Genomic DNA, 20,170 nt, shown 5'->3' with positions numbered 1-20,170 from the left:
TAAGGGTCCCCTCCAAGTCCCGAAGAGAAACGACAGCGCGCGGAGGACGCCGGCCGTCGCCACGTCAGCCGGGTCGCGTGACGCCAGCGCGCCTGCGCACGGGGGAGGGGCAGCGCGAGCGCAGACGCCCGCCCCTACATCCGGGGCCTAGACGGCGGCGGCGCCGCGGCGCGGGGGTCACGTGGCTTCTTCCTTTCCGTCTCTGGCCGGCTGGGCGCGGGCGACTGCTGGCGAGGCGCGTGGGAGCTCGCGCTGGTTCCCCTTGGTCTCGTCTCCCGGCTCGGGCCACTGAGGAGTTCGCTGACGCCGGGTGAGCCGAGCCTGCCGCCAAGATGCCGGCCTATTTCCAGAGGCCGGAAAATGCCCTCAAACGCGCCAACGGTGAGTAGGAGATGGGGCGCGTCGGCTGGGACGGCCCGAGGCCTCGCAGGTCGTGGGGTCCGGGCCTGCTTCCCGCTGCTCCGCCGCCCGGCTGCGGCCGGGGAGGAGGCAGTGCGGCCCGCCCGCCCCCGTCCCGGTCCCCGGCCGTGGTTGGGCATGGTCCCCCTTCTGCTGCAGCCGACCGGGGCGAGAGGCGCGGAACCGGGAGCCGTCGTCCTCCGGGCCCTTCTTTCCCCGCGCTCCTGCTGCGTGTCGGGGGCTGCGGCCCCGGGGACAGAGCTGCCGGGACCCGGGCTCCTCTCCCGCTGTCCGCCTCCGCCTGGCTCTCTCCAGGCCACGGGGCTTTCGTGTGCTTGGGCCCCGCGCCCCCGGCCGCCATCTGGGAGTGCCGAGGAGGAGGAAACATGGCTCCCTCCCGGGGACAATGCACGCGAGAACCTCGGCTCCACCTCCCGCCGGGGCCGGAGCCGAGCGGTCCCACCCCCGGCCCTCCCGCAGACTCCTCCGCCCCCCAAAATCCAGCGCCGGGCTTGGCTGGGTCAGGGTCCACCTCCCCTTCCCCCAACCCCTGTATCGCCGCTTCGGGGACTCTGACCCATTTAACCTGTTTCCTGTTTTTCCTGGCATTGATTATTGGCAGCCCAAAAGTCTGTTCCGAATCACAGGAAGTTGGAACAGAGTTAATACTATGAGAGAGAGACTTCAAGTTCTCTCTTAAAGATAACGAAACTGAGGCTTAAAGAGAGAATGGCTTGCCCAAGGTCACTCCGCGAGTTAGTTGTTGAGCCAGGACGCTAAAACCAAGGTCTCTTGGCTTCCAGATCAGTCGTTTTTTCGCCACAGCGATGCTGCCTGCGGTTTTTGTTTCCATATGTGTACTAAGTCATGGGCGCTTTCCAGCAAACTTGTGCGTTTATTACGTTGGTATTATGGGGGTGCAGATGTATTATACATGTCTCTGATCTTTAAAAACTTTCTTGTTTAGGGTTTTTTTTTTTTTTTTTGAGCCTAACATTTTGTAAGTGGTGGGGCGTCCATAGCTCTTATCTCCACTCTTTCTCCACTCAAGGAAGTTAGGGGTCTTTTCCATGCTGTAGATGGAGATGCCGTGTCTGTTACAGTTTTATGTTTGTGGAGCCTGTTTTGTTAGCTTGTTTGAAAATTGCTGTTGTGGAAAGGTCAATTTCAGTCGTTACATAAAATTGATCCTGCTGATAATCTGTCAGGGCCAAAGATGTGTTTGTCACGTGGTGGTTCTTTTAACTAAAAGTAACAATTTTGGGCGGGATAACAGTCTGAAATAGTATGGTTCCACATTCTGTGGAATAGAGTGGTTGTTTTAAAAAACAAAAGTACAACTTAGATCTGATCACTACTCATTCTAACGAGTGGTCTAATGGTTAGAACAGGCAAGAAGTTTAAGGACGTTAATTTATAGGGAAGAGAATAGATTGAAATGGAAATTTATCACTACAAAATAAACTGTAGCAGAGTGAGGAAAAATTTCCTTTTTGATATTTCGAAATTCAGAATTGTGTTATGGTATATTAAATGGCTCAGATGAAATTACTGCTCTAATCGCTAGAGTCATTTGGATGCTTTACCAACGGGCGTTTTTCCCCATGTGAATAGGCTGAAGCACTGTAATCTGGAGGGCCTGAATAGTACACATTTGATGTGTTCAGGCCTTGTTTCATCATTCCTCACTTCTGAATCTTCATGTGAACTTAGTATTTCAATAACTCTAAACTTTTGTGTAGTTTTAAAAAAGGCTGTATTGATTCCCCGTTGCAGCCCTTTTGAGCTGTAGGGTGGGTGTTTCTGTGGAAGAGATGAGATGCCTTACCTTTCAAGAAGTAATTTCTGTGCCTTTGATCTTGTGAATGAGAGATCCCTTCTCAGAGTGTCAAAGTGAGTGGAATGTGGATGGCCCGTGGCACTGCTTACGAAACTTTTAATAGAATGATGAAAGTACATTTCATTCAATGGAAGTAATCTTATTTTATCTAAATGTTTTATCTATAATTTTTGTAACGTCAAACACATTTAGACCTAATCCATTACCTTATCTTAATAAAATGTGAATAATGTAAGTGTAATAGTCCTTCAGGTCACCCTGAGTTTGTATATCAGAGCAGTATTTTTGGAAACAGTGATTATTCAGGAAGATGAGAATTTGGTCCAGTAGTTACAGGCAAGAAATTCATACCCCAGAATCATTTGGAAAAAGCTCTTTTTCCAGATTAGATTGTTAGTAGTGCCAAATTAGTTGTTCCTGACCCTGTAACATCCTTTTAATTAGCACTCTATAACCAATGACTTAAAAAATAGTTATTAAACCCACAAATTGTGTAACATTATAGCTTATCTACTTGGTCTGTTGCAAATAAACTAGTAAAAATAAAGGGCTGATCTAAACTTTTTCTTTATAGATAGATACATAGTTTCGGTCATTGTGTCTGAAAGGTAAGCTCAGAATGCTCACCATTTTAGTAATAGTTTATAATTCCAGATTTTAATTTTTTTCAAGAATATCTATCTGGAAATGAACATTTAAACATTGCAGTAGAGCCTTTTGTGACCTTTCTTTCTAGCCTCAAAAACTGTTTTTTCCCAGTTAGATAATTCAGAGGAACTAAATCCTCCTTGTATGTAGAATAGGGTAAAAACAGAAGCGCACCATGGTAGGTTATCATGATAAATTTGTTCTCATTCCAGTTTTTTCTTTTACAAACATCCTTGCCTGGTATCCATGTTTTCTTTTTTTGTTGGTGATGGTAGGGGTGTCTGCTATGAAAAATTATTTTTTAATGCATTTATTATTTTTAATGCATTTTCAAGCCTTGGCTTGTTTGAACTTACTGCTTCAGAGTTTGAGAGTATGGGATTTTGAATCATAAGTTTTGATTGTTTGATCTGTTTTGGAAGTGAAAAATAGTTTTAGTTCTATCCGTAAACATGACTTTTGATTTTTTAGAATGACGTAAGAAACCACAATCTCCCATTTAAAAATAAGAGATTGGGAAAGTGAATTAATTTTAGACAGTTCAGTATTTTGTCATCACGCCATGCTGGGGCCAGCTCTCAACTTGAACTCTCTTTGTGCCTCTTTCATGTTACAAGCAGATTGACAATGCTTGTGTACAGTAGTATAAGATTTAAATCCTTATCCGATTGGGAATTGGATATAATAGGTCATTTTAGTGCTGCTCTCTTGATATTCTTAATGTAAAGGATAAATTTAAAAACATTGACTCTCAAATTTTTGGATGATAGAGATTTTGTTAAATAGTTGTGAAAAACACGTGAAGTACTGTTGGATTTTAGAAAATAACCTTGTATGCATGCTCCAGGAAGAACCTAGGTAGATCCTCCTGCTTATTATTCCAACCGAGTATCTAGTTGTGTTATATCTTTGTTTTGTTTAGTAGGACTTTTTTTTTTTGGTAGTAAAATTGACTCATCTGAGAATGGTCTTTATCCCATAATGGCAGGATTAATGTTGAGATTATTAACTTGAAGTAGTGAAGAGAAGGGGTTTGTATTCATTTGCATGTGAGGAATATGCTTTAATATAACATGGGATGACGTAGGATATTGTGTACTTATTTCAGTATGTTGTTTTGTGATTTGTCCCGTTGCAAACTTTTTAGTGTACTAGGGAGTTGGAATATTGTTTGTAGTTTTCCTGGATGAAGGAATGTTCTGAGGCAACATTCCTGAAAGCTGTGATAGTTGGAAGAAGAAATAATAGAGAATTAATAAATCTGTAGATCTAGTAAAACCCCCAAATAAGGGACATTTGTGCCAGTTGTTTGCCTAGCACAGAGTTACATGGTACATAATGCTGTATATTGTTATGTTAACTCTTTTTTTTTTTTTTTTTTGTGAGGAAGATCAGCCCTGAGCTAACATCTGCCAATCCTCCTCTTTTTGCTGAGGAAGACTGGCCCTGGGCTAACATCTGAGCTCATCTTCCTCCTTATGTTAACTCTTAAAGAAGAATTCCTTATCAGAGATTTTTTCTTAGGAGGAAAATAAACAATGATTTTTAAAAACGGACATGTAATATTGTACGACATTTTTTATAGTATAAACATGTTTTAGTTTGTTTAAATTATTTTTCAAATGTTCAGTGGAAAGATTTTTTTTGTGTGAAATATGGCATTACTGAATTTTAAGTTGAACATAACCAGATAATTTAGGTTAAATAAGTCCTTTTTAAGTGTTTATGCCAAAGAAAATAAAGTAAAAGATGAGAAAAAATAAGCTAAATTTTAATCTTGGTCATTATTATTAATGTGATAGAGGAGCCTTTGCTTTTGACTGAATTTCAAAATGAGCAATATACGTAAGACCTAAGGTTGAAACTGGATTTTGAAATATTGCCATGTGCAGAATGCCTTCAGATTTAGGTGGTAGTAAATTCAAAAGAGTATAAGTTCTTTGCCCTATGTTCTAAGATCTTTTTTTCCCAGCTTTTAAAAATAAGCTTTTAATTTTAGGAGTTTGAGATTTACAGAATTATTGCAAAGGTAGTACAGAGGGCTCACATATAGACCACACACAGTTTCCCCTATTAATTAATATCTTACATCAATATGGTACATTTGTCACAGCTAATAAATCAATACCGATATGTTATTATTAACAAAAGTCCACATGTTCAGATTTCCTCAGCTTTCTCTAATGTCATTTTTCTATTCCAGGATCCCTTCCAGGATCCCACATTACCTTTAGTTATTGTGTCTCCTCTGCTCCTTTTGGTTGTGACAGTTTCTTATATTTTCTTGTTGATGACCTAGGCAGTTTTGAGGAGTACTTGTCAGGTATTTTGTAGAATGTCCCTCAATTTGAGATGTGTTTTAACATTTTCCTCATGTTTAGACTGGGTAAATGGGTGGAGAGAGATTCTGTGCTCATGGATTGGAAGACTAAATATTGTTGTCAGTTCTTCCAAACCTGATATATAGATTCAGTAAAATCCCAATGAAAACCCCAGTGAGCTATTCTGTAGATATCTACAAACTAATTCTTAAGTTTATAGGGAAAAGCAAAAGACCTAGCATAGCCAACACGATACTCAGGAACAAAGTTGGAGCACTCACACTAGCTGATTTCAGGACTTTACTGTAAGGCCACAATAATCAAGACACCACGGTATTGGCAAAAGACTAGACGCATTGATCAATCGAGAAGGATCAAAATAGAGAGCCCAGAAATAGACCCATATGAATAGTCAGTTTATCTTAAGGGAACAAAGGCAGTCAAATGTGTTTTTCTGCATCAAGTCTTAGCATGAACTAGCAAAAATTTCATCAACCAGATCACTGACTGAAATCATACTTGAACTTTCTATGTTTGCAGGGGGGAGATACTTTCCTCATGACTTCAATTTCTGGAACTTTAAAGTCACTTTTAAAAGACACAATTGGTATAGTGGAATTGAGTGAAATCCAGTTTCACCTGTAGACCATATTTTGAAATAGTACTAGGTTTCATTGTTTTATCTTGAATGGTTTTGGTATAGCTTTAGAAGTCAAAAATAAATGTGACTTAAATATGACCTAAAAAGAGATGGTAATAAGTTCTGAAATTAAAACAGCCAATTTAAAAAACAAGATATAAACTTTTGTATAGTATACATAACTGATTTTAATTCTCCTGAATTACTTTTCCAGAATTTCTTGAGGTTGGCAAAAAGCAGCCTGCTTTGGACGTTCTTTATGATGTTATGAAAAGTAAGAAACATAGAACATGGCAAAAGATACACGAGCCGATTATGTTGAAATACTTGGAACTTTGCGTGGATCTTCGCAAGAGCCACTTGGCTAAAGAAGGATTATACCAGTATAAGAACATTTGTCAACAGGTATGGATCGAGCGGGGTTTTATATTTTTAATAAATGCTTTTAGTAATTTTCAGAGGAGTTTACCTTTCAAAGTTAATATATTTTATATCTCATAAAATTTGCTTTTAAAATATTTTATGGTTGGGAAAGGTGTTTTAAGTTTTTTTTGTTTGTTTGTTTTTGCTTAGGTGAACATCAAATCTCTAGAGGATGTTGTTAGGGCATATTTGAAATTGGCAGAGGAAAAGACGGAAGCTGCTAAAGAAGAGTCCCAGCAGATGGTCTTAGACATAGAAGATCTGGATAATATTCAAACTCCTGAGAGGTATGTGGGTTAAACTGAATACATTTTTCTCAGTGTTTTTCTCTACGTGTCTCCATCTCTATTTGAAGTAGATGTTTATTAGAAGGAATGCTTACATGATGTAATCTATGCAGAAATAGAAGTATAATGATGTACACCTGAAATTTTTACAGTGTTAGAAACCAATGTTACTGCAATAAACAAACAATAATAAAAAAAGAATGCTTAACTTTGAAATTTTAAATGTATAGTAACTAAAAAAATCATGTACTCTTCAAAATTCATAAAAATGAAAAATTACAACCTTCAGATAGGAGGGCGTGTACTAATTTAAGTAATTGTAATACTCATTGGGAATTCAAATTAAGTGACAGCTTTACAGTATGTCCAAAGTTCTAGGGAGAATTTGCACTGTTTTGTAATGATCATTGTTGGTTTTGGTTTTTTAATCATATGGCAAAGTAGGAAAGCATGTCTAAAATTATTTTCAACTTTTCTGCAGTGTTCTCCTAAGTGCTGTAAGTGGTGAAGACACTCAGGATCGTACTGACAGATTACTTTTAACTCCTTGGGTTAAATTCCTGTGGGAATCATATAGACAGTGTTTGGACCTTCTTCGAAATAATTCTAGAGTAGAGCGTCTCTACCATGATATTGCTCAACAAGGTAAAACGAGAACTGATTTGAAAAGTTGACTTAAGAATAGATTTTGCAAAAGATTAACTATTAAAGTTAACATTTCTTTTCTCCACAGTACTTATTTTACATAGTTTTTATCCTTATTGTAAGATTTGGTGTTCATTTGAATATTAAAGAAATTCATTTTACTAGTTAAGATTATTCTATATGAAACGTAATTCATTGACGTCTGAAAGACCTTTTAAAGTCATTTTGGAATTTTCCAAGTGACTGAAAGAATCAACTTTTTGATTGCTTTCTGGTAAACTTGAGTTCTACTTTTGACTCCATTACTGCATATTCTTGGGCAACCTGCTTTACTGTGCACTGGGTTTCTAAGGTCTTTTTAAACTCTGGATTTATATGATTCCATGAAAAGTATGTATGTTTCCTTTCTTGAACATTACTACTGAATATAGAACTAAGCCTTTTTGATGACTCAAGATTATCATAAAAAGTATCCAGTTGTTATACTGCATACACTTTTAATCTGAAGAACTGTATTGTCTGTTTTCCTAGTCTTTTTCTTTTACTGTCACTTACCTTGCTGTCAGTGCAGCCTATTAACTATATGTGACTGGGATATGTGTGACTATATGTGACTTGAGAGTGGCTCTTGGCTTTTTCTTACTTTGGCCTTAGCATGGGCTTGTGTTGCCATTCTTTTTACTATGGGGATGATTGGCATTGTTTACTCAAGTTTTAAGTGACTTTGTGACTAAGAATATTTTAATGGGAGGGTTAGAACCTGTGTTGCATTTTGCTTATATGGCTAGCATGTGTGAATTTTCACTTAACACAAGTCACCTTGGGCTTTTTAATAACTGTTGATACAAATACTAACTTGAGGTTAAACTGCATCACTTAAAGCCTATTGAAATAGAAATACTGTTTTTTTTTAAAAGAAGGGCAAAGTAATTCCAAAAAAATTATTTTAGTATTGCGCATATAACAGTAGAAAATTACTGTGTATTTTAGTGATGGAGCAAATAGTTCATGTACACCCCTATATATGTAGTTGAAATTAGGTTACCATAAGCCCCCAATTTGTATTATGCACTTTTTTTTTTGTGAGGAAGATCAGCCCTGAGCTAACATCCATGCCAATCCTCCTCTTTTTGCTGAGGAAGACTGGCGCTGGGCTAACACCTGTGCCTGTCTTCCTCCACTTTATATGGGACGCCATCACAGCATGGCCTGATAAGCAGTGCGTTGGTGTGCGCCCAGAATCTGAACCCCGGCTGCCAGCAGTGGTGCGCGCGCACTTAACCGCTACGCCGTGGGGCCAGTCCCTTGTATTATGCACTTTTAATTAGTACAAAACCTTGTTGGTTTCTGTGTAAGTTAGATAACAAGATTCATTGTATTTCAGACTACAACTTTTTTGCACTTTTAGGCTTTGAAGTGATAAGTGTTTGAAAGGTGAGTCTCTCCTAGACCTAAATTTAAATAGTTTTCCATTTGTAAACTCCTGGACACATATTTTAGTCCTACGCCAGAACTGATGACTGTGTCCAAGAGGTGATCATGGCATATAGTATGTGGTGACTGATCACTTATAAAGACTGATAATGAGTTTGGTAAATCTTTTTAAAATAACTGATATGAAATAAAACCTATTCAGATACTTAGGTTGATGATAGAAAGTACCTAATGATACTTTACAATTATGCTTATAGCTTTCAAATTCTGCCTCCAATACACTCGTAAGGCTGAATTTCGTAAGCTGTGTGACAATTTGAGAATGCACTTGTCGCAGATTCAGCGCCACCATAATCAAAGTACAGCAATCAATCTTAATAATCCGGAGAGCCAGTCCATGCATTTGGAAACCAGGCTTGTTCAGTTGGACAGTGCTATCAGCATGGAACTGTGGCAGGTATGTTGTGAACTGTTAGCTTTTCTTTGTTGTAATAATAGCCCATATTACTATTTTTTCCCTTACTGAGTGTCTTCATCTTGATATCTATTGGTTAATTTCAATAGATAGGTGAGAAATTTAAGATTGTCTGATGGAGTAGGAGGAGTTCTGGACAGGAAATCTCAGAATATTTTGGTTCTAGTTGCCTGCTATGAAATCTGGGCCAAATCTATAATCTCTTTGGACCCAGTTTCTTTCCATGTAAAACAATTCGTCCTCAGTGCTGCTCAAACTGTGGGCCAGTGCCTGGTGCTAGTCTGTGAACTGTTTACTGGTCTGTGATGAAATAAGTATAGAGGAGAATATGCATTTATAAAGTTTTTTTAATAGCAATTTTATGGTAATTTTGTGTCTGTCTGATTTTAAAAAACTGAGCTTACCTTTCCATTTTGTTTTTGTAGTAATTTTATTATATTTTGTAAAAGTATTGGTGGCGACAGTTTAGAAATTAAAAAAATAAAGACCTAAAAAAATAAACTTGGTCTTTACTACAGATAGTTGGAACAGCGCCACAGTAGATTGTCTCCTAGGTTTCTTAGTGTTGCATTAGCTTAGCACCCATGCATGGTGAATATCCTACGGTGGAGATCTCAGCGGTGTTGAGAATCTTGTCCTCTACTTGGCCTTTTTTGCTCTAAGAATTCCTCGAAGGCATTTTCACATGATTTTGTAGTCATAACTTGAAGCTTTTATATATTTGACCAAAAAAAATGTGATTGAAATTACAGAGGCAGATACTGAAAGTTGATAGTTTTTCAGCCAAGTGAAGATAGGATTTGAGTTCCCGTTTCTCCCCTGATATTTTCCTTTTCTGTAGGGACGCCCTTTAAATATTACCTGATATGAACTAAGGAAAAAAAAAAAGTTTTATAGAAGAAAACAAGTAAACATGCTCATTATAGAAAAAATGGATAAGTAAAAAGAAGAGAATATTCATCCATTATCTTACCACTCAAAAAGAAGCTCTATATTGTGGTTTATTCCTTCCAGATTTTTTTCTATGTATTCTTTCAAGTGGTATAATAATATGCACAATTTTTTTTGGTCTGCTCTGTCTAAGAAGTTTAAGGATTTAGTATTTTTATGATTATGGCAGTTTTCTGAATTGTTTCAGATATTATAGATGATAAAAAGAACCATACACGAAGGCATTTTATTTGCCACTTTCATTTTTAAGTATTTTCTGTTGCAGGTTTCATAAAAAGATTTGAATGTTTTTTTTGTTTGTTTAGAATGCAGTGACTAATTTATACTAATTTTAGGAAGCATTCAAAGCTGTGGAAGATATTCATGGGCTGTTCTCCTTGTCTAAAAAACCACCAAAACCTCAGTTGATGGCAAATTACTATAACAAAGTCTCAACTGTGTTTTGGAAATCTGGAAATGCTCTTTTTCATGCATCTACACTCCATCGTCTTTACCATCTGTCTAGAGAAATGAGAAAGAATCTTACACAAGAAGAGATGCAAAGGTAAGAATGTTACAGTTGGGTAGTATTGAAATTATGAAACAAATATCTTCCACTAAAGGCCATGGTAGTATCTTCTAGATTAGGGTTTCTCAACCTCTGCACTTTTGATGTTTGTGGTTTGATAATTCTTTGTTGTGGGGGACTGTGCAGTTAGGATGTTTAGTAACATTCCTAGTCACTACCCACTGGATGCCAGTAGCAATCCCTCCAGTTGTGACACCCGAAAATAGTCTCCAGATATTGTACTACTCAGACATCTTCTTGGCCTTCAGTAGCTGTCTTTTGTCCGATAACTCTACCAAAAGCCCAATTGAAAAAATTGAATATTAGGAAAAGACAGTGTTATGGTATGGGCTTTCTGTATTTAGAATCTATTCTTAGAACAAACTAGACAAAAAAAACTACTTCCATCAAGTCAGTTTTTTTTCCTGGTTATAAAATATTAACTGTGTAGACTATTTGGGATATATGTATAGATGAATATTAAAAAGGTCTATAACATAACAATCTAAAGACTTAATTTTTTTTAACATAGCCTGTTTTCTTTCAGTCATGTTTGGTTTTTGTTATACGTTTCTTGGACTTAGGCAACTCACATACCATTCTTTTTCTCTTATTAGTAGACCACGTTATTTTGGCCTTTAGTAGAATTATGTACGCGAAATTGTTTTTCTTTCAGCTTTAGAGCAATATATGGAACCAACCAACCAACTGAATTTTTCTAGTGTATTTTCTTTGAAACTCTTGAGGACAGTGTTCATTATGTCATTCAGTGTGCCTTATGTAATTTATGTCCGTTTGAGATAAGAAAAACTTGGTTTCCTTTAGAGTACTCCTGTACCCTCCCTTTAGAGAGTACTCTAATAACAAGCATTAGGCTATATTTAGCTCTGTGTATGTTATTTTGCTTAATCTTCACAACGGCACTGTGACTCAGAAAATTAAGTATCTCATCTAAGGTTCCAGTCTTAGAAATGATGAAGCTGAGGTTCCAACCCCTGACTCTTGGGCTTCAGAGCCCACAATCCTTCGTATCCAACAGTGCTCTGAATTCAACCTTTCTGCTTGTGGGTTTGTGTTTTTTTTTTTTTTTTTTTTTTTTTTTTTTTGCTGAGGAAGATTGGCCCTGAGCCAACATCTATTGCCAATCTTCCTCTTTTTTGCTGAGGAAGATTAGCCCTGAGCTAACATCTGTGACCATCTTCCTCAATTTTGTGTATGAGATGCCGCCACAGCATGGTTCAATGAGCGCTGTGTAGGTCTGCACTGGGGATCTGAACCTGTGAACCCCAGGCTCCTGAAGCGGAGCACGTGAACTTAACCGCTGCGCCACCAGCCTGGTCCCTCCTCTTGTGTTTTAAGGAAGCTAAAATTTAGCTTTTGCCCGTCTTACATAATTGTGTTCACTTATGGTCCTTGTAATTTTTTTCCTTTTCTTGTCATTTTTTTCCCTTAGTTTTTAAAGCTGCCTTAATTGTTTTTGTAAGGAGTGTGGGGTATACAAATATGTTTTTTCTGCCATTTAACCCAGTCTTTTTCTATAGCCAGAGAATATTGACAATAGTAAGTGGGTGGATGAAGTTCTGAGCCTCCAAGTATTCATTTTAATTCGGTCCATTTCTCTTTTAATCATGCTTTGATGAATAATATTTATGAATACAGTTTCCCATAGTGGTATACATATTCTGTCACTGGCATATCTTACCAGACAATTAAAGAGAAGTTTGTCTTTCTGCTTATCAAACAACATTCACAAATTTAACAAATTTGTAACTTTGTCCTCCAGAATGTCTACTAGAGTCCTTTTGGCCACTCTTTCCATCCCTATCACCCCTGAGCGTACTGATATTGCTCGACTTCTGGACATGGACGGCATTATAGTTGAAAAACAGCGTCGTCTTGCAACACTGCTAGGTCTTCAAGCCCCACCAACACGAATTGGCCTAATTAATGATATGGTTGGTATAAGTTTGAGCATTCTTACAGCTTTGAACAGACAACTTGTATGGTCAGATTTTATAATTCATGATTAAATACTGGGAATTCTGATACATTGCTAGGGGATTCTGATGCATAGGCAAGTTTGAGAACCAGTGGTGTAAGTGAGCACTATGTTCAGTTGAGGTAATTAATCTCTAGTTGGTGAGCTGGAGTTAAATTTGTCGTAGCAGATGAGACTTGGACTAGCTCTGAGGAATAGTATAGACCACTCAGCAAGAGAAAAAGTAACGATGGGCGTTTCAGGGGGCTATAGGAAAAGTAATCAAGCTGACAGATGGTCAGTCACCACTCTCCCATATCTGTCCCCAAGAATAGGCACTGTCCTGATTTATAACACCACAGATAAGTTTTGCCTGTTTGTGTATTTTATATGAAATTTAAAATAAATGGCATAATATGTGAAATTCTTTTTCTCACCATTATATTTGTGGGATTTATTCATGTGTTCTCTTCTTTGTAGCTGTTCTTTCTTTGACCATTCGTGCACATTATGTGAACCTATGCCTAATTGTCCTGAGTTTTTTCTATTTTGGGGTTATTGTGAATAGTGCTGCCATGATAACTTTTGTGTAATAGTTATTTTTTAAACCCTGGTACTTTACTTGTTGGTAATAAATTAGTTTATGTTGGCCACATGAGTTGTCTTCCTAAATATTTTATTGATTGTGTTGATTTAGAGTTTTATATTTTCTTTTAAAAAGTTCTTGTGGGGCTTTTCACTGTAGGTAGCTGCATAATTTGGGGCAAGAGACTCAACGTAGTTGTCCTGGGTTATTCTTTGGTAAATTTAAAAGAGGTTGAGGCTAACAGTCCTTCAATCATTTTCCAGATTTCTAATCCTATATTTTTCTTTAATTTATGCTCATTTCAGAATCCCAGTTGGAAAATTTTCTTCAGGAGTTAAACCTTTTGTTTTGCTTACTTGTAGGTCAGATTCAATGTACTACAATATGTTGTCCCAGAAGTGAAAGACCTTTACAACTGGCTGGAAGTAGAATTTAACCCACTGAAACTCTGTGAGAGAGTCACAAAAGTAAGCCTTTGTGTTTAAGTTTTGGTTACATTACCATGTAGCTGGCCCCATTGCAGTTTTAGGTTGTATTTATATTTGTTAAGAGAGAAGTAGTGTCCTATGCATTTGAATTCAGTGCACATTTCATTGTCTTTTTTTCTTTATGTCAGGAGAAAAGATATTTCTGATGTGCTAAACAAACCTTTGGAGGTAAATTAGCAGCATGACTAATTTAGCCATTGCTGTCAGTCACCTTCAGACAAGTATCAATAGCTTCATGTCACATTTGTATTTCTTTGCATTGTGTGATGTTTGTGTATGTTAAGAAAATTGAGAAAGTTTTGCAGATGTTTTAGTATCTGTTAATAGAAACTGTAATTTCAATTTAATGGATTTTGTAGGTTCTAAATTGGGTTAGGGAACAACCTGAAAAGGAGCCAGAGCTGCAGCAGTATGTCCCACAGCTGCAAAACAACACCATACTCCGCCTTCTGCAGCAGGTAAGGATGTAAAAATGAATGTTGCATGTAAGAACTGGAATTTCTCCCCTTGATTGTTTAGATTGCAAAAATAAAAAATTTAGGAATGTCCTAGGAAGTGAAAGCCTCCCCAGATTCTACCCCCTGCCCAAATGATTCTTATTATTTATCTGATTTGAAAAACCGTTATTTTACATAATTTCTAACTGCTTTTTTTGCTCCTTTTTTGTTGAACACTATCTTGGTATATTTTCTGTTGTTAGTCATGTAGGTCTACCTTTTTCCTTTTAATCCTACATGGTTTTGCATTGTCTAAAGGTACCATGATTTATTTATTTAGACTCTATTGACAGAAATCTGTATTTCTAGGTTTTTTGCCATTAGAAAATGTTGTAGCAGTGAGCATCTTCTGTACATGTGTCTTTGCATACTGTGACATTCTGTAGCATAAGTAATGGTATTAGTCAGGGCTGGCCCCGTGGTGTAGTGGTTAAGTGCGCATGCTCCGCTGCTGGTGGCCCGGGTTCGGATCCCGGGCGCTCACCAACGCACTGCATGTCAGACCATGCTGTGGTGGCGTCCCATGTAAAGTGGAGGAAGACAGGCACAGATGTTAGCCCAGGGCCAGTCTTCCTCAGCAAAGAAAGAGGAGGATTGGCATGGATGTTAGCTCAGGGCTGATCTTCCTTACACACACACACAAAAAAAAAACCATAAAAAAAAAAGGAATTAGTCATAGAGTTGACACATTTAAAGCTTGAATAGCTCCTCAAAAGATTTGATTAATGGACCTTTCCGCTAGTGCTGAGTGAGAAAGGCTTTTTTCTGCTGACACTAGATATTATCAATCTTTTAACATATTTTAGTGTAACTTCTTACCTAAGTTTGGATATTATGGTCTATAATATGGCTTAAATGTTCCTGTTTTGTCTTCCATTTGTTTCATGTGGGGGGGTTACTATGTGTTCACTTCAGTATTTGTGCACATTTCATTGACCTGCTTTCTCTTGTATGTGTGAGCAGTGTTATTTCTTATGTGCTATACAAATAGTTGAAGGTTAATTAGCAGTATAACTAAATAGTAATGCTGCCAGTCTCCTTCAGACAAACAGTTTTATAAAAAGTGTTCAGCTGAATTAGGTAAGTAGCAGATGTTTATCTACAAATATGTGACCATTTAGGGCTTTTTTGTTCTACGAAACTAGGATTTGAAAAGATTATGCTTTTGAGGAATGGTATGTGATGGTTCAAAGCATAGGATTTGGGATTGATAGCCTTGGATTGGAATTTTAGCTCCTGCAGGATGCTGTTAACATATACTCTGAGCTTCCAATTTCTTTTCTTTGAAAAATGGCCATAATTTCTACTTCCAGTGGTTGTTAAGAGACTCCACATAAAAAATGCTGAATAAATGATAGCTATTATTACTAACCTTGTGTTTTTTATGCAGGTGGCACAAATTTATCAGAGCATTGAGTTTTCTCGTTTGACTTCTTTGGTTCCTTTTGTTGATGCTTTCCAACTGGAACGGGCCATAGTAGATGCAGCCAGGCACTGTGACCTGCAGGTATGTGCTGTAAGGAGACACTGAGGTGGAAGGCCTTTAAGGACTAAAAACACACATGCCCTTTGTTTCTCAGCTTTTGGTACCATGATACCATTTTAAAACTTTGAGTGAATCTTCTAGTTTTTGTATTTAACATTCTTTTGTTAATTTTTTTCATCAAATTCAGTTGAGAGTTTTTATCAAAGTTATTTGTAGAATGACTTCGTATTTGCATATAGATTTAATTATTGATAATATTTAATTTTCGAAGGTTCGTATTGACCACACGTCTCGGACCCTTAGCTTTGGATCTGATTTGAATTATGCTACCCGAGAAGATGCTCCAATTGGTCCTCATTTGCAAAGCATGCCTTCAGAACAGATAAGAAATCAGCTGACAGCCATGTCCTCAGTACTTGCAAAAGCACTTGAAGTCATTAAGCCAGCGCATATACTGGTATGCATCTTTGGGAGAAATGAAATACAGAATTTTTGAGGGGTCTTTTGCTATGTCTTTCACAAAAAGGTTTGAGATGATGTCTAAGAGAAGGTATTTACTATATATTTCCTGTTCAATTGTATTTGATAGTTTTGGTGTTTTATCAAAGGTCTTTATCAGATATACAGATCATTGAGCTGCCTTCCATGGGTAAAATAATAACACTACACAGGTAATATAATATGAGTAGTGTTATATGAAACAGCAGCTATGCATACGATGATCCCCCAAATAGGGAGAACTGTGATTGGACTTTTCTTTCCTGCTTAAGTTATTTCTTGTTTGTGAGCTCTGTTAGTTTTCCTCCTTGTCTTGAACACTTTAAGGTAGATTTGGTGCAGAGAAAAGTTGAGCTAGCAAATAAAGGTTGTTCAGCTATGTCATTGCTATTAAAGACTCTGAAAAGGAGTAGTGCCATAGTATTTGGTTTTGGGAACCAGTACTTAAAGTCATCTTATGTTATTAAATGCATACACATATAAGGGTAATGCATCAGGATTACTTAGTAATTTTTTTGATGCCTAATACCCTGGTATATCACTTAAAATTTTTTGATGCATTTGTTTTTGCAGCAAGAGAAAGAAGAACAGCATCAGTTGGCTGTTACTGCATACCTTAAAAATTCGCGAAAAGAACATCAGCGTATCCTGGCTCGCCGTCAGACCATCGAGGAAAGGAAAGAACGGCTTGAAAGTCTGAATATTCAGCGTGAGAAAGAAGAACTGGAACAGCGGGAAGCTGAACTCCAGAAAGTACGGAAGGCTGAAGAAGAGAGGCTGCGACAGGAGGCAAAGGAGAGAGAGAAGGAGCGTATCTTACAGGAACATGAACAAATCAAAAAGAAAACTGTTCGTGAGCGTTTGGAGCAAATCAAGAAAACAGAACTGGGTGCTAAAGCATTCAAAGATATCGATATTGAAGTACGTAGCATATTATTCATTAAAAACTTAGTTTTATCAGATCTCTTAGAAGCTTTGGTCCTTAATCATTTGTTGGTTTATTTTGGGTTATTTGGTTATTTCACTCATTTTGGTACAGCTGTTTCATTAACTATAATCTGTGAAATAAGCGTTTGTTTTTTAATGGTTCTGTGCAGTTTTTAACCACTGTTAAAATGGAGTTTGGGTGCATGTAGGTTGGAGGAATGAGAAATAGATGTTAAGATTACATACTTTTTCCCCTACAGTCAAGTGGAAATAAGGCTATTGTGAAACATTTTTACATTGCCTAAATTTACGCATTGCAAGCATTTACCCATTGTAAAAATGAAGTAATTTAGGATTTGATTCTAGAAAGCAGTGCTCCGTGTTGACTGTTACACGTTTCTTTTATATTCTTATTGATGGTGCATTTGTATTATTTTTCAGGACCTTGAAGAATTGGATCCAGATTTCATCATGGCTAAACAAGTTGAACAACTGGAAAAAGAAAAGAAGGAACTTCAGGAACGCCTGAAGAATCAAGAAAAGAAGGTAAATGAAAGGACTGGTAAACTTTTAACATGCCAAGTTAAAAGAGATTTTTTTTTTTAAACTACATTTGTTTTCATGTCATTCAGATCGACTATTTTGAAAGAGCTAAACGTTTGGAAGAAATCCCTTTGATAAAGAGTGCTTATGAAGAACAGAGAATTAAAGACATGGATCTGTGGGAACAACAAGAAGAAGAGAGAGTAAGTTTTTCATTTAATTGTAGTATTTTTAGACTGTAAGCTATAATTAAATCCTCTGCCAGTAATGGGACCAGGGTTTCAAAATTGGTTTACCTTGTAGTTTTTTGCCAGAAATGGTGCTTTAATGGCTACATACTAATAGATAGAAATTTTCACAATAGAGATTTAAAAATGAAACTTGTAAAATACAAAGAACAGCTGAAAAGTTAATTTTTTAAAAACAGCTTTGTGGAAATATAATTTATATGCCATATAATTTACCCATTTAAAGTGTACATTTGATGGTTTCAGTATATTTACAGAATTGTGCAGCCGTCAATTTTAGAACATACCCCAAAAGAAACTTTGTACCAATTAGCAGTTACTCCCCATTTCCCTCCACCACCTCAGCCATAGGTAACCACTCAACTCTTCTGTCTCTAGACTTGGGTATGTTGGGTATTTCGTATAGATGGCATCATACAATATGTGGTCTTTTGTGACTAAACAGCTTGTAGTGGCCAAATTTGTAATAAAAACGAGTGACCTCGTTCTGGTTTAAAAAAAGTAACTGCAGACAGGAGACAGCCTACATTTGTGGGGACACAGTGTGGAGAATGCAGCCTCCTCTTGGTTCCATCGGATTGTTGTCATTCTGGGCCTAGTGTTGCTAGTTCTTCCAGTTTTTTTAGAAGTTGGAGTTTTTGTGATAATTCACTTAATGTATAAAATTAGGAAAAGAAAAGTGCTGGAGACCAAATAAAATACTTAAGATGATTTGCTGCAATCTCTGCCATGACGCCTTCCATTTTTTCACTTGGAGCACAAAAGGAAAAGCCTTCTTATGTCAGTAGTTCATCCTGCCTTAACTTCCAGTTTTTTTAAGGAAGAAAATGCCTTTAATAATTGACCCATAGTGCTTATTACCATGAAGTATTTATTATTTTGTTTTACCATATGTATTATAGCTTTTCCTTTATAAAAATTTGTGGTATCATGGGGCTAAATAAAAACTGTTTCTTACAGATGCCCCAAGACTCCTTTGTCCATCTTCTGTCCCTGTTTGCCTTCCTAGGGACATGTTGGCATGGATGATAGTTACTCTTCTATTTCTATAGCAAAACGGAAAGGGCAAAGGAGCTTCTCGTAATTCTTCAAGAATATGTGAGGAATTTGAGGTAAATTAGTAATTAGATAATGAATGCTTTGAAATTGAACTTCGTGTTATGTATTTGCAGATTACTACCATGCAGCTAGAACGTGAAAAGGCTCTTGAACATAAGAATCGAATGTCACGAATGCTTGAAGACAGAGATTTATTTGTAATGCGACTCAAGGTGGCACGGCAGTCTGTTTATGAGGTGAACTTACTGATTTCAAAATGGGAAATGTTTACTCGTGAGCTTTTTAGTTTTTTTGTGTGTGTGTGTGTGTGAGGAAGATCAGCCCTGAGCTGATGTCCATGCCAGTCCTCCTCTTTTTGCTGAGGAAGACCAGCCCTGAGCTAACATCTATTGCCAGTCCTCCTCCTTTTTTTTCCCTTTTTCTCCCCAAAGCCCCAGTAGATAGTTGTATGTCATAGTTGCACATCCTTCTAGTTGCTGTATGTGGGACGCGGCCTCAGCGTGGCCAGACAAGCGGTGCGTCAGCGTGCGCCCGGGATCCGAACCCGGACTGCCAGTAGCGGAGCGTGCATACTTAACCGCTAAGCCACAGTTCCAGCCCCGTGAGCTTTTTAGTTTTGCCTTAAGAATTCTTCTTTAACACAGTGGTACATTTTGTCTTGAGCTAACATTTATAATGGTTACTTAAATAATGTTTTAATAGAAAATTTCTTGAAAATATTTTATGGGCTAAGTAGTTAACCATCACTATGAACAATTTTTGTTTTAAAGATTTTATTTATTTATTTATTTTCCCCCGAAAGCCCCAGTAGATATTTGTATGTCATAGATGCACATCCTTCTAGTTGCTGTGTGTGGGACGCGGCCTCAGCACGGCCGGAGAAGCGGTGCGTTGGTGCGCGCCCGGGATCTGAACGCGGGCCGCCAGCAGCGGAGCACGCGCACTTAACCACTAAGCCACGGGGCCGGCCCTTAACCATCACTATAAACAAATTTTTCTGAAGGTGAAAGTGGAGTGCATAAATTTGCTTTTGATACAAGCTTTTATTTACTGTTTGACTCAGAAAGGAAAAAACTAGATCGAAGCGTCCTACTGTTAGTTTCTAATTTAATCATTCAATTTATTTTGTATAAAAATAAGCCCACTGCGTATAGATAATATTGTTAACAGTCCAAAATTTAAAAACTTAGACGTGAAAAAAACTTCAGTCACTTGAAAATTCTGGTTTTTGTACTTGAAGGTTGTTTTCT

General features: G+C 37.7%; 1 protein-coding gene and 2 non-coding genes across 3 annotated transcripts in view; all 3 read left to right on the top strand.

The window, feature by feature from the left end:
- Window positions 1-211: 211 nt before the first annotated feature.
- The window catches only part of EIF3A (eukaryotic translation initiation factor 3 subunit A), a 33,376-nt gene continuing 13,417 nt past the window's right edge, over window positions 212-20,170 (top strand). Inside the window, exons 1-15 of the mRNA XM_058544101.1 lie at window positions 212-381; window positions 6,063-6,253; window positions 6,422-6,558; window positions 7,040-7,203; window positions 8,895-9,094; window positions 10,399-10,607; window positions 12,394-12,565; window positions 13,537-13,641; window positions 14,022-14,120; window positions 15,550-15,666; window positions 15,917-16,102; window positions 16,717-17,064; window positions 17,512-17,616; window positions 17,703-17,816; window positions 19,034-19,156. Coding sequence (XP_058400084.1) covers window positions 333-381; window positions 6,063-6,253; window positions 6,422-6,558; window positions 7,040-7,203; window positions 8,895-9,094; window positions 10,399-10,607; window positions 12,394-12,565; window positions 13,537-13,641; window positions 14,022-14,120; window positions 15,550-15,666; window positions 15,917-16,102; window positions 16,717-17,064; window positions 17,512-17,616; window positions 17,703-17,816; window positions 19,034-19,156 — 2,319 coding nt within the window. The 5' untranslated portion in view covers window positions 212-332. The remainder of the gene's footprint in view (window positions 382-6,062; window positions 6,254-6,421; window positions 6,559-7,039; window positions 7,204-8,894; window positions 9,095-10,398; window positions 10,608-12,393; window positions 12,566-13,536; window positions 13,642-14,021; window positions 14,121-15,549; window positions 15,667-15,916; window positions 16,103-16,716; window positions 17,065-17,511; window positions 17,617-17,702; window positions 17,817-19,033; window positions 19,157-20,170) is intronic.
- On the top strand, window positions 13,756-13,885 carry LOC131407769 (small nucleolar RNA SNORA19). The gene has a single exon (XR_009220634.1). It is a non-coding gene; the product is annotated as a small nucleolar RNA SNORA19 (small nucleolar RNA).
- Window positions 15,080-15,209, top strand: LOC131407768 (small nucleolar RNA SNORA19). Its single transcript, XR_009220633.1, has one exon. It is a non-coding gene; the product is annotated as a small nucleolar RNA SNORA19 (small nucleolar RNA).

This window comes from Diceros bicornis, chromosome 6 (assembly GCF_020826845.1).
Source record: "Diceros bicornis minor isolate mBicDic1 chromosome 6, mDicBic1.mat.cur, whole genome shotgun sequence".
In the NCBI taxonomy this organism is placed as follows: Eukaryota; Metazoa; Chordata; class Mammalia; order Perissodactyla; family Rhinocerotidae; genus Diceros; species Diceros bicornis.
The sequence above is the reverse complement of the archived record's forward strand: the minus strand, read 5'-3'. Positions and strand labels throughout refer to the sequence as shown.